This window comes from Pongo abelii, chromosome 1, assembly GCF_028885655.2.
Source record: "Pongo abelii isolate AG06213 chromosome 1, NHGRI_mPonAbe1-v2.0_pri, whole genome shotgun sequence".
Taxonomy (NCBI): Eukaryota; Metazoa; Chordata; class Mammalia; order Primates; family Hominidae; genus Pongo; species Pongo abelii.
In genome coordinates, this window is record NC_071985.2 from 162,937,374 (window position 1) to 162,954,832 (window position 17,459).

General features: G+C 36.7%; 1 protein-coding gene across 2 annotated transcripts in view; it reads left to right on the forward strand.

Annotated features, from left to right (window-relative positions):
• LRRC40 (leucine rich repeat containing 40) overlaps positions 1-17,459 on the forward strand; it is a 62,310-nt gene that overhangs the window by 34,814 nt on the left and 10,037 nt on the right. For both annotated transcript variants that reach the window (XM_024244748.3, NM_001131180.1), the window contains 2 exon segments: positions 11,180-11,288; positions 14,762-14,869. In XM_024244748.3, coding sequence (XP_024100516.1) covers positions 11,180-11,288; positions 14,762-14,869 — 217 coding nt within the window.

Here is a 17,459-nt window from a genome sequence, read left to right on the forward strand (position 1 = left end):
AAGCATTTTATTCCTTTTGATGCTATTAGGCATATAATTGTTTTCTTAATTCCATTTTTGTGCTGTTCTTTGCAACTGTATAGGAATACAATGATTTTTGAATGCTGATCTTGTATCCTGCAACCTTGATGAAACTATTAGTTCCAATAATTTTTTGGTGTATTCCTTTGGATTTTCTATATACAAGACTATGTTGTTTGCAAATAGAGATAGTTTTACTTCTTCCTTTCCAATCTGGATGCCTTTTATTCCTTTTCTTGCCTAATTCCTTTGGCTAGACCCTCCAGGACAGTACTAAATAGAAGGACTGAGACTGGACATCTTTGGGGGAAAGCTTCTAGTTTTTCATCGTTAAGTAACATTAGGTTAGCTGTGGGTTTTTTGTAGATGCCCTTTATCATGTTAAGGAAGTTCCCTTCTACTTCTGGTTTTTGAGTGTGTTTATCCTAAAAGAGTTGTTGAGTTTTTGTCAATTTTTTTCTGCATCTGTTGAGATGGTCGTGTGATTTAAAAAATTCTGTTAATATGCTGTATTACCTTAATTGATTTTCAGATGGTAAATCAGCTTGCATCCATGGTTAAATCCCACTTGGTAATGGTGTATAATTCTTTGTAAATGTTGCTAGATTTGTTTTTTAGTGTTTTGTTGAGAATTTGAGAGTTATTGATCTGTTGTTTTCTTGTGATTTTTTTTTTTTCTGGTTTGGGTGATAGCCTAATAACGGCATCATAAAATGAGTTGGGAAATGTTCCCTCCTCTTTTGTTTTTTGGGTGAATTTATGAAGAATTGGTATTAATTTTTTGAATGTTTGGTAGAATTCAGCAGTGAAGCCATTTAGGCATGGGCTTTTCTTTGTGGCTAGGTTTTTTTACTACTCTTCACGTGTTATAGATATACTCATTGTCTGTTTCTTCTTGAGTCAGTTTTGGTAGTTTGTATCTTTCTAGGAATGTGTCCATTTTATCTGAGTTGTTTAATTTGTTGGCATATAGTTGCCATAGTTTATCCTTTTAATTTTTGTAAGGTTAGTAATAATGTCCTCTCTTTCATTTCTGATTCTGGTAATGTGAGTCTTCTCTCTTTTTTTCTAGGCCACACTAGCTGGATATTAGTCAGTTTTGTTGACTTTCCAAAGAATGAGCGTTTAGTTTCATTGATCTTCTCTATTGTTTTTCTGTTCTCTATTTCATTAATTAACACTCTAATTATTTATTTCCTTCTAATTGGTTTAGGTTTCTATTGCAGGTGTGACTGACTGGGGCCAGCATTGTGGGTGGTTAAAGAATTTACCAAGACAGTTGTAGTAAAGAAAGGCAGATTTATTAGAGAAAGTACAAAGATACGTTGCAAGGATGCAACAAGTAGTACAGCAGAGAAGGGGCTGTCTGCCAAGAGGCAGGTGCTGGAGGGGAGTTTTATATGTTCATGGTTGGAGTGGGCTATGTGGAACGAGGTCTTGCTGCTGGGGCTGTGTACAGAGCGAGGTATTTGGAAACAGGATGTTGTGCCAGCAAGTTGTCTGTGATTACCTGTCTCTTGGAACAACTGTTCTCCCCCACCTGGGACCCCTTTTCATTGTTGCTTACTTATCTTATCAGGACTCCAGAGTTTAGTTTGTTCTTTTTTTCTAGTATCTTAAGGTGGAAAGTTAGGTTATTGATTTTGGGATCTTGTTTCTTGACACAGGCATTTATAGCTATAAATTTCCCTCTAAGCATGGCTTTATCTACAGCTCATACGTTTTGGTATGTTGTGTCATTTTCATTTATCTCAAAGTATTTTATGATTTCTCTTTTGATATCTTCTTTGGCCCATTGGTTGTTTAAGGATATGTTGTTAAATTTCCATTATAATGTGCCCCTGACATAAAAAAATGTTTTGAGTCTGTTTTGTCTGATACTATTACAGACACTCAGCTTTTCTGTAGTTGTCTTATTCCTTGGTTCTCTCCTGTGAGCTAGCTTGTGTACAGTCTGCTTGTATACAGTCTAGGCTGTATCTTCAGTAGATCCAGGAATTTCATCCCAACTGCCTTTTACCATAACCTTCATTGTTTTTGAGAGCTTTCATGCTTTGTTGTGAGTGAAGTCAATTCCCTTGGGAAGAGATTAGGAACCGTTTTTATGACCTGTTTCTCCCCCAGGCAAAATCTTTGAGCACAGGCTGTGAAGCTGGGAATATGGAAGATGGCAAGCTTCTCTAAGAGTAACACTCTCCTCTAGGAGCTGAACACTCAGTAGAAGGAGTCAGCAATAGACTTAGGTTCTCTTGGTTTGCCTCTCCTTTCTTTGAACCAGCAACTTATGAGCCAGGGGAAGAGCAGTCAGGGCCCCAGTATTCTCATCATGCCAAGCTCAAGGTAGAGCCTCCTTTCTGTGCATGGGACTAGAGTGGAAGAAGGGAGTCCTCACCCTACTCATCAGGGATTTAACATTAGCAACAGGAAGCTGGTAGAGAAATGCTGACACTCCTCTCAGGAAGAAAGCCCTCTGGCTGGGAGATAGGGTTTGGGGCTGGAGGGTTGGGGGAGAGGGAACCCTGTGTTCTCAGTTGTAGCCTTCTGGAGTGGAGTTTCTGCCTCTCTGACCTAGAAGAGGGGAGAGAGGGAGCAGTCTAGGTTCAAATACCACAGACTCACCTCTTACAAAATTTCCATAGATTTTCTTGAACAGCTATTTCTTCATTTGCTGTTTGCTATTAGAATCATTTCCAAGGCCAGGCATGGTGGCTCACGCCTATAATCCCAGCATTTTGGGAGGCTGAGGCAGGTGGATTACTTGAGGTCAGGAGTTCGAGACCAGCCTGGCCAACATAGTGAAACCCCATCTCTACTAAAAACACAAAAATTAGCCAGGAGTGGTGGCACACATCTGTAGTCCCAGCTACTCAGGAGGCTGAGACAGGAGAATCAGTTGAACCTGGGAGGTGGAGGCTACAGTGAGCCGAGATTGTGCCACTGCACTCCAGCCTGGGCAACTCAGAGCAAGACTCCATCTCAAAATAAATAGAAATAGAATCATTTCCAGAGGCTTTAAATTATTATTATTTTTGTTTTTGTTTTTGTTTTCGGACAGAATCTCATTCTGTCACCCAGGCTGGAGTGCAGTGGTGCAATCTCGGCTCACTGCATCCTCTGCCTCCCAGGTTCAAGGAATTCTGCCTCAGCCTCCTGAATAGCTGGGACTACAGGCACCTGCCACCACGCCCAGCTAATTTTTTTTGTATTTTTAGTATAGATGGGTTTTTGCCATGTTGGCCAGGCTGGTCTTGAACTCCTGACCTCAGATGATTTGCCTGCCTTAGCCTCTCAAAGTGCTGGGATTATAGGCATGAGCCACCGTGCTCAGCATCCCCCTCGACCTTTTTCTTTCTTTTTTTTTTTTTTTTTTTACACTTTTTAACCAGCTTTTCTGTGGAGCAGATTAACAGAGCTCCTCTTGCTGTCATGATGGAAGTTGATCTCTGGGAAGTATATTTTCTATGTGAAGTCTACGCAAAAGGAGAACAAAAATTGGGTAAAACTAGCAGTCTGCTACAATAAGCAATAATTGAAAGCCCATTGGCCAAATGTCAGTAGAATCTTTTACTGAGAACTTCTCCATATATGTATCTTTGCCTTCTTCTCAGTTTTTCATAGCTCTTTTATCTTTCAACCTTTATGTTGTCTCTTTCCCTGTTTCTTTCTTTTCTTTTTTCTTTTTTTTCCTTTTTTCTCCTTTCTTTTGGGGATGGGGAAAATTTTTTTAGAACAGGATTGTAAAGCAAGGGAAAACCAAGCCAAAAACAAATGCATGTAAGGAATGGCCTTATTGTTTAAGAAGTTCAGAAGTAGAAAATATCCAGCTCAGCTACTTTAAAAAATAATAAAAAGAGGAATATCTCAATATAAATATTCAAAGCCTGAGAGAGTAATTTACTTAAAAATAATTTTTTAAATTTTTGATTTTTTTTTTATTTAGAAGTGAGGTCTTGCTCTGTTTCTTGGGCTAAAGTACGGTGGCACTATACTAGTTCTCTGCAACCTCGAACTTCTGGGCTCAAGCAATCCTTGTGCCTCAGCCTTCCAAGTAGCTCGGATTACAGGTGTGCACCACTACACCGGGCTATTTTTATTTTTTTTTTAGAGACAGAGTCTTGATATTTGCTCATTCTGGTCTTGAACTCCGAGACTCAAGTGATCTTCCTGCCTCACCTCCCAAAGTGTTGGGATTTACAGGCATGAGTCACCATGCCCGGGCCATATTTATTTATTATTTATTTGTTGCTCGCTTCTTGCCAATAATTGGTCATATTATTAACATCTTACCACTCTTCCTTCTCTCCCTGATTGTTCAATCACATTTAAATAATCCCTTGGTATTTCCTGACATTTGTAGTTTCTGGGGTTTAATTATCTCTTCCATTTTTCTTGGTATTTGTACAGGTATACATACTTAGAAAATACATACTTAGAAAATCCCTTTGGACTTCAAAATAGGTTGAATTATTCAAAGCATATATTGGCAAGACTCTTAAAATTGTGATAATCATATGGAGAACAATTATGTGTGTGCATAATCTAAGGGGAATTTCAAATAGAACTGAAACATTTATTTTGAATTAATACTTAACTTTGCACATACATACAAAGGCCCAAGACTTTTTCCTTATCAAAGCATAACTTTATTATTTATAAGTAATAAGTATTTTCTCAGTGAAAAGATGCTCAGTGAAAGAGCAATCTACATACGTATAGAGGCACATAAGAATCACCTGTGGAGCTTTTTAAACACTGCATGCCCAGGCCAGACTTTAACCCAATTAAATCTGAATTTTGGGGTAATGGGGCCTAAGTATTTAAACAATAGTTAGAGTGGAATTGCATTTAATTATCTCTAAATTTTCTGGAGCTCTTTGAGGAAAAAGTTGGGACACTTCATTGCTTCATATTTTTTTTTCCTTCAGCTTTTCTTCTCTGCTTTTTAACTACTCTTTTCTCAGTTTTAGAGGTAGAAATTGATTGGTGAAAATTGAAAACAGTGCTGATCATTTGATTCAAAGGATGCTGGTAAAATGAGATAAAAACTTTGTGCTGAAGTGAGTAGAGACTGCTAACTTTAAAGAAACTGAACAATCCAGAAGCATGAAGTTATGTACCAGTTTAAAATAAACTTAAACTTTCATTAAAAGGCACTTGTCTGTGATGCTTCAAATGTAGAAACGTGGTCCACAGATTCCTCAGACTCCACTGTGTCAAAGAAAAATCTTGTTCTCTTTTAAAGCTTATTAAGTTTTGGTTGTGATTAATTTATATTCTTCCCAGTGTCTAGCAGAAGTCTAGTGATTCATGTAGGATTTAGATAAACTTTCTGCAATGTACTGTTATTTATCTTTTGCTAGGAAGAGTAAATATACAAGTCCCAGATATCCTACAAATATAACTCTGAAATTGTTATTATTTTTGAAAAATTAATCTTTTTCTAGAGTACTTAAATCATTCTCCACAGATGATCATTATTATAATTTTTACATTTTAATTGATGTGTTGTTATGTTGAACCTACACATCTCTATCTGTAGAATGCAGATAATACCTTTTTGAAAGGTGTGTTTTGAGGATCACAATTTCATGAGGTAGCATTGTGTGGAATTACCCTACGATATCCTTGATTCGTCTAAATAGTATTAAACCTTCTTATTTTGTTATCACAGACTTTCAAATAATCCTGATAGTTATTTACTTGTTCTCTGTTCTACATCAGTAGGCTAGGTAAATATCAATGGACTATAATTTAAAAATTTGTTTTTATTGTTTATAAAATATCTTTTTAAGAACTGGGTTTGAGGTTTGCAAATTAGAAATCTGACATGCAAATCTTACAGTCATTACAGTTTGTGATAAGCTCAAAGGATCGATTTTAGATTTTAAAAAAAGACCCTTGTAAGAAGAGCATCTCAAGTTGGAGATGTTAAGTGAGTGCAGATTCTAAAGCCTCCCCAGTTTATTGGCGGGAGATATCTTCCAGTGGTGGTGATACTGTGCCTACCAATGGTGAGGTCCTGCCAGATTGGTAAATTCCCCAGTGGGTGCTGCTGTGGTTTCAGTGATGGTTTCCCCTCTACAATTTTGTTGAGACTTAATCCCCAGTGCAACAGCACTGAGAATTGTGGTCTTTGGGAGGAAATTTGAGTCTTAAGGGCTCCACTCTCATGAATAGGATTGGCACTCTTTTTTTTTTTCTTTTGATACAGAGTTTCGCTCTCGTTGCCCAGGTTGGAATGCAATGGCGCGATCTCGGCTCACTGCAACCTCTGCCTCCTGGGTTCAAGCGATTCTCCTGCCTCAGCCTCATGTGTAGCTGGGATTACAGGCATGTGCCACCACGCCCGGCTAATGTTGTATTTTTAGTAGAGATGGGGTTTCTCCATGTTGGTCAGGCTGGTCTCAAACTCCCGACCTCTGGTAATCTGCCTGCCTCGGCCTCCCAAAGTGCTGGGATTACGTGTGTGAGCCACTGCACCTGGCCAGATTGGCACTCTTATAAAAAAAGGGTTTGAGGTTGAAGGCAGTGTTCTCTTGCACTTCTGCCTTATGCCATATGAGGACACAGCAAGAAAGCCCCCACCAGAGACCAAATGCTGGGCCTTGATCTTAGACTTCTCAGTCTTCACAGTTGTGAGAAATAAATGTCTATTGTTTATAAATTACCCAGTTTGTGGTATCTTGTTATAGTAGCACAAACGGACTAAGACAGGTGCCAACCCCAATTATGCCATCATGACATTAAGCTTAATTACTTTGATTGCAAACATTGCCTTTATTCAAGCTCTATCACCTGATTCTGATCTGCGTTCTGAGTTTAATTTCTTGCTCTGTCACCAGGATCATCTAGCTATGCTACCTTTGATAGACATAATAATGACCCTTCAGTGATGGCCACACCCTAATCCCTGAAACCTGTGAATGGGTTACCTTACATGGCAAAGGGCAATTAAGATTGCTAATTGACTGACTTTAAAATAAGGATATTATTATGAATTGTGTTGGCCCAGTATAATCACAAGGATTCTTAAAAGTAGAAGAGAGAAGCAGAAGAGGAGGTCAGCATAATAGGATGTGAGAAGAACCACTGTTGCTGGCTTAACATGGAGGAGGAAGGCCATGAAGCAAGGAATATGAGGTGGCTACTAGAAGTTGGAAAGGGCAAGGAAACAGATTCTTTTTAGAAAAAGGAATGCAGGCTGGGGGCGGTGGCTCACGACTATAATCCCAGCACTTTGGGAGGCCGAGGCGGGTGGATCAGAAGGTCAGGAGATCGAGACCATACTGGCCAAGATGATGAAACCCCATATCTACTAAAAATACAACAATTAGCTGGGCATGATAAGGTTCCATGGTGGCGTGTGCCTGTAATCCCAGCTACTCGGGAGGCTGAGGCAGCAGAATTGCTTGAACCAGGGAGTCGGAGGTTGCAGTGAGCCAAGATGGTGCCGCCGCACTCCAGCCTGGCAACAGAGTGAGACTCTGTCTCAAAAAAAAAGAAAAGAAAAGGAAAAAGAAATGCAGACTTGCCAAACCCCTGATTTTGCCCCAATGAGACCCATTGCAGACTTCTGAACTACAAAACTGTAAGATAATGTTTGTGTGTTTTGAGTCACTAAGTTTGTGGTAATTTGTTAAAGCAACCATAGAAAACTCATAAACTGGGCATAAAATAATTTATGCCAGTAAATTATATATTAATGAATTGGAATCATATTTTTAGTTTCTTTGCAATCTTGTACTAAGGAACAGTCTTTGGGCAATTATTGTCTCTGTTATCAGGCTTAGGATGGACTTTGCACAATAGGCCTGGCCATAGTTTATCACTCACAGTGTCTTACTCGTTTTTATATCCCCAGCACTTAGTACAGTGACTGCCGCAGGGTAGAAGCACGGTAACAGTTTGGGGGATAAATGAATACATTTGTAGTAATTAGATCTAGACCCAGGTATTGCTACTGGTTATATATTATCAATTTATGTTCATCATCTTTCATGTGATGTAAGTGGGGTGCTTGACTAAAGAAATAGGTTTGGATATTTAGTGTCCATTGGCCTCACCTGGAGGGCTTGGTGAACCAAATTGCTGGGCTCCACTCTCAGAATTTATGATTCATAGGTTTGGGGTTGAGCCTGGAAATTTGCATTTCTAACAAGTTCCCAGGTTAGGGTGATGTTGCTGTTCTGGGGACCACACTTTGGGGCATTTTACACCTCTGTCCCTCTCAGATGTCTTCTCAGGGGACAAACTAGCTCTGCATGTTCTCCAAGAACTATCTGCTTTTTTTTTTTTTGTAGCCACCCACTCCATCCTTAGCCTTATTCTACAGGCCTGGCTAACATATTTAGTAGTTTTCCTAAGGTTCGTTCTTCCAACCCTCAGCCTATTGCCTCAGAAAATGATGGTTCACTTAGTTCCTCTCGTTTTAAGAGTAATACAGGAGAATAAAATCAAACGTTAAAAAAATCTAAAAAATGAAATGGAGAAATTTAAAAGATGGCAAATTCTTTTCAATTCTTCTACTATTGACAAGAGCTTGTAATTTCTCACTCCGTTCTGAGGTGGTTACTCTCCTGGGAATTACCCTCAACACATACTGCTCCCATAAAAATACATTCAACATACATATGTTACTGTATTTACCATACTATTTTGTAATTTTTGTTTATCTTGTCCACTAGATCGAGTTCATCTTCTGTCTTCCTCTCTTACTTATGATAGTACCTGCCAGTTTATGTGTGATGGATAATGTTATAGAATGAAGGAACAAATAAATAACCAAATGGACTCCAGTTTTTTACTTTTATTTCTAAGAGACAGTTAGGATCATCAGCTTTTCCAACCCCTTCTAAACCTTCTGGAGAGGCAGAGTGATCAGTGCCTATTTGCTTCAAAGGGATAAATTGAAGCTCTGAAGACTTCGTTCTAGGTGACACTCATTCAACTAATTCACCCATCATGCCCTACAAACTCACCGAATGAATACATGTGAAAATTTCTTTCTTTCTTTCTTTTTTTTTTTTTTTTTTTGAGAGGGAGCCTCGCTCTGTCGCCCAGGCTGGAGTGCAGTGGCGCGATCTCACACTGCGAGCTCTGCCTCCCGGCTTCACACCATTCTCCTGCCTCAGCCTCCCGAGTAGCTGGGACTATAGGCGTCCGCCACCGGCCGAAAATTTCTAAAAAGGGATCTCCGTGGCCGGGCGCGGTGGCTCACACCTGTAATCCCAGCACTTTGGGAGGCCAAGGCAGGCGGATCACAAGATCAGGAGATCGAGACCATCCTGGCTAACACAGTGAAACCTCATCTCTACTAAAAATACAAAAAAATTAGCTGGGCGTGGTGGCGGGCGCCAGTAGCGCCAGCTACTCGGGAGGCTGAGGCAGGAGAATGGCGTGAACTCGGGAGGTGGAGCTTGCAGTGCGAGATCGCGCAACTGCTCTCCAGCCTGGGCGACAGAGCGAGACTCCGTCTCAGAAAAAAAAAAAAAAAAATCTGCATTCTTGCTTATGTGATTGACCTCTTATTTGGCTGTGTTCTTGTCAGTCACTTGTACAATTACAACTTTTTCTTCTCTCTCTCTGGAAACTTACATCTCTCTCTGGAAACTTACAGGATCTTCTGTTCGTTAACATTGTTTGAAATTTTATGGTAATTACCTTTGGTGTGGTTCCACTTTTATTTATTGTGTTTGGCACTTATATGGCCCTTTCAATTTGAAATTTTGATGTTTTTAAAAATTATGTAGTTTTTTTAATGAAAAAGACAGTAAATGCACATGGTAAAAAAAAAATAAACAATATGCAAAGATATATAATGAAAGGAAATCTCTCTTGCAACAGTCTTCTCCCCAGAGACCATAGACGCTCTCCTTATATTCTCCTTGATGCTAATTATTAAAAGGAGCTCTTTGGAAATTGTTGAGAATACCCTATCTCATTATACGATCATGGTAGTATACATAGATATTTTAAAAACAATGCTGGATTTTGTTGCTGGTTTAATACTGTCTCTCTGCTTATTTAATTTTGGCACTGTATTACATATTATTTAAAGTAACTTAACCAAACTGCTAGGGGAGTAGTACTACTACTAGAGCATTAACTTGATGTTAATACTTTCCTTGATGTCTTTCATTTCTGTTTGATATTCTGTCATTTATTCTGTGCTACTTCTGTGAATAAAGTATTCATATGATACTTGCCTGGGAAGCAATAATAGCTTAATCATTATTGACTAACAAATAACTGATGAGCTCAATGCCAGAGAAATATACTTAATAATATTTAACAAATGTTTATTGCTTCAAGCCTACTGGGCTTGAAGCAAGATCAGGTATACTACTAATTTTTTTTGTTTTCTTTTGGCGTGCCTTCTGCTCTTATGTGTTAATGCTGGGACTGTTTCATCGTTTTCACATTGTTCAAAAGTGATAGTCTTATTTTACTTCTCTATCGTTCAAGTCTTTTTTGCAAAAATAACACAAAGCCATTTCTTTTAAAATGTGTATTTTTAAAAATATGTATACCATATGATGACAGTGTTAAACAGTCTCTGGAGATTAGTAAGGTGGTTGATGGTGTGTGAATGTGTGAGTATGCAAGCATGTTAGGAAAATATCTATAAAAAATAAAGTCTTGCATTTGCTAAGAAAAAAATCTTAACATATAAAATGTACCAAAGACTTACCCAGTTATGCAGATTGTCAAATTTTAAGTGATTGAGGATAATCAATTTTGTTGTCTTCTAAACTAAGAAGCATATGCTTATTTGGTAGACATTTGAGGGAAATAATGGTTTTCTTTCATTAACAAATTTCTTCTAGTGGACCATATTATTTTACTTAAGAGGAAGGATTACTTGTTATTTGTTTCTTCTTATACATCATAGTTATTCTATGAAGGTTCTTTCTTACTGCTAAATTTCCTTTCAGTACGATTCATTAAACAGTTTTGAAGCCATGCTATGTAACTTTATTTTCTATTAAATATTAAATTCCAGATTGAGATTTGAGTCATTGGAAATAAAGCATATGACTAAAGGCATTCTCACCAATAATATCTAGATATCATGTACACTGTTTTAATATATTATCAAGAATTTTAACAATGACTTTGTAGTATAAATATTGGCTTCATATAACTTTTCTTTTGCCAGATGATGGACCTAGCCAAAGTGAGTCTGCTACTGAGACTGCCATGACACTACCAAGTGAATCCAGAGTCAATATACGTGCCATCATTACATTAAAAATATTAGACTATAGGTATGTAATTTATTATTTTTATTTTATAGAGATAGGGTCTTACTGTGTTGCCCAGCTGGTCTTGAGCTTCTTGGGCTCAAGCCATCCTCCTGCTTTGGCCTCCCAAAGTGCTAGGATTATAGGCTTGAGCTACTATGCTTGGCCTAATTTATTTTTTTTTAAACATTACCAAACACATAGGAAACTTTTCAGAAAGAAACCCTTCAGTAAAAAGGACAATTGATGAGGAAAAAGTCATCAGAGTACTTGACTTAGAATAATAGTAATTGCAAAAAACCATGATGAAATAGAAGGATATTAAAAGTATAATAAAAATAGAAGGATATTAAAAATATAAATGACCTTCAGTGTCCATTCCTTCTGCAGTTTGTGTTTTACTATGCTTGAGAGAGAGATGGTTTTGTTAATAGTGATATTTTTATAATGGGAACATTTTATTGTTATAAAAAAAAGAATGATGGTATTGATAATAAAGTTCTTTGACCTAATAATCAGCATCCAGAGAGAATTTCATATTGGTGGGTGTCTATGTTAGTAAATAAGAAACTAGTATCATTTAGTTAATGAAAACCTTGACCAGCAGGCAAAGCTTTAGAGGTTGTATCCTGCTAATTTATCTGAACATAAGTCAAATAATGTATGATAGTAATAACGTGCTGTGGTAGCAAATATTCCAAAACTAAAAAAATTACAATGTTAGTATATAAATTGAGACAAAGCCAAAAAATTTTAAATATTTTTTATGGAAGTATATTAAATTGGGAAAAGAAGATACCTATGCAGAGATTGAAGGTAGTTGTAAAGTATCCTTTCAGTACTGTCTAAGGCAACAACAGCAAAAACATAAGCAATACTGTCAAAATTTTTGTAGCAATTGGTTCATTTATGGGTATTGTAGTGAAAATACAAAAGAATATAGACTGAAGTCAGATAGGTGACTAGATTTATTCAATAATCTACACAGCCAACATCAGTGTGTGGTCTTTTATCCTTAATGTATCAGTAGGAACTATCTTCTTAGCAGTCAGGATACACATTATTGTGTTTCATTCATATTGTTCTCACCTCTTGCCTGCCACTCTTAGAAATCACTACTCTAAGCTAAGTTTCTTTTGCCACACTAACACAGGTAGCACTCTTCTGTACTTATATTTGACTCCTTCTTACAGAGCATCGCAACTTAGCTTTTTTTTTTTTTTTTTTTTGAGGCAGGGTCTTGCTCTGTTGACCAGGCTGGAGTACAGTGGCGTTATCTTGGCTCACTGTAACCTCAACCTCCTGGCTCAAGCGATCCCCCCACCTCAGCCTCCCAAGTAGCTAGAACTGCTGCACGATATCCTGCCCAGCTAATTTTTTTATTTTTTGTAGAGATGGGGCCTCTCTGTGTTACCCAGGCTGTTCTCGAACTCCTGAGCTCAAGTGATCCTCCTGCCTCAGCTTCTCAAAGTGCTGGGATTACAGGCATGAGCCACCATGCCTGGCCAACTTAGCATATCTTATCTTCCAAATAATATACCCATTTATTCAGTAGATATTTTTGGAGTCTACTAAGTATCACATTCTGTGCTAGGTATCATAAATAAACTGATTGATGAGACAGACTTCATTCCTGCCTTAGGCTTTTTTTAGCTTAGAATTTCTTTTATGCCTGACTTCTGGCTTCCATTCCCTTCTATACAGATACCATTTATTGAGTCTCTATTCTAAGGGGACCTAGGGCGTTGTACTAGGTACATATGCTGTTGCTTTTAATCATGCAGACAATCTATAAAGTAGTATTGGTCCAATTTTATTTGGGATAACCATTTCTACTTCTTAAAGGCACAGATATCACAAAAGCATAATCTTAGGTTGCTTTGATTCTAAATTTATTCAAATTTTTATTTCTTAAAGACTTTAACTGGAAAGGAATGTCCTATTTAAAATATAAATTCTCAATCTCAAGGCATAAATGCTTTCAACTAAAATTTTTAAATAGTATGAATCTTTTAAGTCTGACTAGCATGAATCAGTTCCCCATGAACTTGAGCATTTGTGATTGAAGAGACGAAAATGCTGCATCTACACAGAAGAAAATGGGATGCTAAAACAGAAGTAGAAGGCATAATAACTGTGAAATGTAGACTGTCTTTTTACATATTTGTATTACAATGTGTTTCTTATACAATTCTTCCATATTATACATTATATGTAATGTTTTTCTGTTCATAGTCATTCATTTGGCATTCTGTTGAAGTTTCTTGTAGGTGGATGACATTGTGTTAAGCACTAATAATTTTAAAAGAAGAATGTAAGGATAATGGCTAATTATTACATTAAAAAAACAGTTAAATCTGCAAATGTTAGAGTTCTATATAGTAGTCCCGCTTATCCACAGTTTCACTTTCTGCAGTTTGGGTTACTTGTGATCAGGTGCAGTCCGAAAATATTAAATGGAAAATTCCAGATGTAAACAATTTATAAGTTTTAAATTGTGCACATTCTGAGTAGCATCATGGAACTTTATGCCATCCCTCTCTGACCTGCCCAGGACATGAATCATCCCTTTGTCAGCATATCCATGCTGTATATGCTACCCATCCTTAGTCACTTATCTTGTTATCAGATTGAAAAAATATGGCATATACTATATAGGATTCGGTCCTCTCAGAAGATTCTGGCATCCCCGGGGGGTCTGGATAAAGGGGAACTACTGTATTTTCATTTAAGATTAAATTTATATTTTATTGAAAACCTTACTGAAAATTTTAATAAAGAGGAAATTTATTTATATTTACATTTGAAAACATGTGGCCTAAATAACAATAAATAGTCCTTCAGATTCTAATGTCACAGAACTGAGATTCAGGGGAGATAAGTTATAAAGCTCATTAATGGTAGAAATAGGAATAGTTTAATCTCAGTCCACTGCTCTGTCTACCTTGTCACATACTAAAGGAGAGAGAAATTGGTCTAGGTTACTAAACTAAAATTAAACTAATTTTAAACTAATTAAACTAATTTTAGTTAGTTTAGTATAATGTTGAACTTTTTTGAAAAGTTATCTTGCAGAAATTGTATAACCAAACAAATTTGATGGAAAACTCCTCTTATAGATTTTTAAGACAGGGCAACAACTAGCTTTTAAAATTATAGATTTAATTCTACTCAGAGGTAAAGGAATGGGCTCCATTTGCTATATGACTTGTAGATATCTTAGACTCTGAAGATAAATATCTATTTTTATTCACATTGAGTATATGAATGCCCAGAAAATGTAGCACAATATGTTATAACACAATATGTTATCTGAATTCTTAACAGTGAACCTTTTATGGCTTGGTAGATTATGTGGCGTTTGTTACAAAATTTTATAATCAATGGCTTTGAAAAATTTCATAAAATCTTTAAACACCTTTAAAAATGAAGAGTAATAATCATGTCTTTTTGGACTGCTAAGAATGGTTCTTTTTTTAAAACCATTTTTCATTTAGTGATAAACAAGCAACTTTGATTCCTGATGAGGTATTTGATGCAGTAAAAAGCAACATCATCACTTCTATTAACTTCAGTAAGAATCAACTATGTGAAATTCCAAAAAGGTAAGAACTATGATGCCATGTCTATAGGTTGTGACTCATTCTGTTGTTTTTCCATCTTGGTTGCAATCAAAATTATTTTTATTGGTTTTTAAATTTAAAACTATATGTAAAAATGTTTACATTATTAATATTAGAGAGATTTAGCAAAATGTCATTAAGTATTTACTGACACAATTTTATCATTTGTTCTGAGAGGTATAGAGGTTTTAAAAAAATTTGTTTCTTTTTCTTTTATATTTAAACTTGGAAAATGGGTATAAGAATTATTAAAAACATTAAGTTATTTTTCCCCATATAATGAAATATAGGGAATTATATATATATATATTCTCATATAATGAAATATTAGGGAAAAGTGTTAAGAGACTGTCTAATATCAGGTCCATGTGGATTAATAGGAATTTCCATTTGGGGCTTTCTGTTAATGAATTGCCAAGCCACTAATTTTTCCACTGATAGGAAAAGCAAAATTAACTGAAGCCTGTTAATATTTTTCTCCTAGAAAAGGATTCTTCACATGCAGTCATTTGCTTTATACATTGTACTGTTAAATACATTTTTTGTTGTTAATTAGAGCAAAATCTTTAGATTACGAGAGTTAATTTAGTATATTGTTGAACTTTAAAAAACATTTGTTATCTAGCAGTAAACTATATACCCAAAGAAAGCTGACAGATAATCTAGCAATTAAAACAACCCAGTGTGAGACAGGATAGGGTACTGATAAGGAACTTGAGCAATAGAGTCAATTGCTTATACCATATCCCCGACCTGCTGTATAGTTTTTGGACAGGTTAACTAGCTGTTCTTAGTTTTCTCGCCTGTGAAATAGTGATAATAATAGTGCCTGTTTATAAGATTTAAACTAAATGACATAATCCACACAAAGCATTTAACTACAGCCTAATGCTTTTATGCACATAAATACTTAAAAGGAAAAAAAAAGGTGATGTCGGGAAGGAGAGTGATGTGATGAATTGAGAAAGTTGAATGACTTTCATCTGACTATCAAAATTTTTTTAGATGTTTAAAACTTTTAAAAAGTGAGACAAACTATAATTTGCTTTCTATTTCACAGAGCATAGTTTAGGGAATGTAGATCTTTTTTTTTTTTTTTTTTTTTTTTTTTTTCTTTTTCTTTTATTGTAATTATTATTATTATTATTATTATTATTATACTTTAGGTTTTATGGTACATGTGCCCAATGTGCAGTAAGTTACATATGTATACATGTGCCATGCTGGTGCACTGCACCCACCAACTCGTCATCTAGCATTAGGTATATCTCCCAATGTTATCCCTCCCCCCTCCCCCCAACCCACAACAGTCCCTGAAGTGTGATGTTCCCCTTCCTGTGTCCATGTGTTCTCATTGTTCAATTCCCACCTATGAGTGAGAATATGCGGTGTTTGGTTTTTTGTTCTTGCGATAGTTTACTGAGAATGATGATTTCCAATTTCATCCATGTCCCTACAAAGGACGTGAACTCATCATTTCTTATGGCTGCATAGTATTCCATGGTGTAGATGTGCCACATTTTCTTAATCCAGTCTATCATTGTTGGACATTTGGGTTGGTTCCAAGTCTTTGCTATTGTGAATAATGCGGCAATAAACATACGTGTGCATGTGTCTTTATAGCAGCATGATTTATAGTCCTTTGGGTATATACCCAGTAATGGGATGGCTGGGTCGAATGGAATTTCTAGTTCTAGATCCCTGAGGAATCGCCACACTGACTTCCACAAGGGTTGAACTAGTTTACAGTCCCACCAACAGTGTAAAAGTGTTCCTATTTCTCCACATCCTCTCCAGCACCTGTTGTTGCCTGACTTTTTAATGATCGCCATTCTAACTGGTGTGAGATGGTATCTCATTGTGGTTTTGATTTGCATTTCTCTGATGGCCAGTGATGGTGAGCATTTTTTCATGTGTCTTTTGGCTGCATAAATGTCTTCTTTTGAGAAGTGTCTGTTCATGTCCTTCGCCCACTTTTTGATGGGGTTGTTTGTTTTTTTCTTGTAAATTTGTTGGAGTTCATTGTAGATTCTGGATATTAGCCCTTTGTCAGATGAGTAGGTTGCGAAAATTTTCTCCCATTTTGTAGGTTGCCTGTTCACTCTGATGGTAGTTTCCTTTGCTGTGCAGAAGCTCTTTAGTTTAATTAGATCCCATTTGTCAATTTTGGCTTTTGTTGCCATTGCTTTTGGTGTTTTAGACATGAAGTCCTTGCCCATGCCTATGTCCTGAATGGTATTGCCTAGGTTTTCTTCTAGGGTTTTTATGGTTTTAGGTCTAACATTTAAGTCTTTAATCCATCTTGAATTGATTTTTGTATAAGGTGTAAGGAAGGGATCCAGTTTCAGCTTTCTACATATGGCTAGCCAGTTTTCCCAGCACCATTGATTAAATAGGGAATCCTTTCCCCATTTCTTGTTTTTCTCAGGTTTGTCAAAGATCAGATGGTTGTAGATATGTGGCATTATTTCTGACGGCTCTGTTCTGTTCCATTGATCTATATCTCTGTTTTGGTACCAGTACCATGCTGTTTTGGTTACTGTAGCCTTGTAGTATAGTTTGAAGTCAGGTA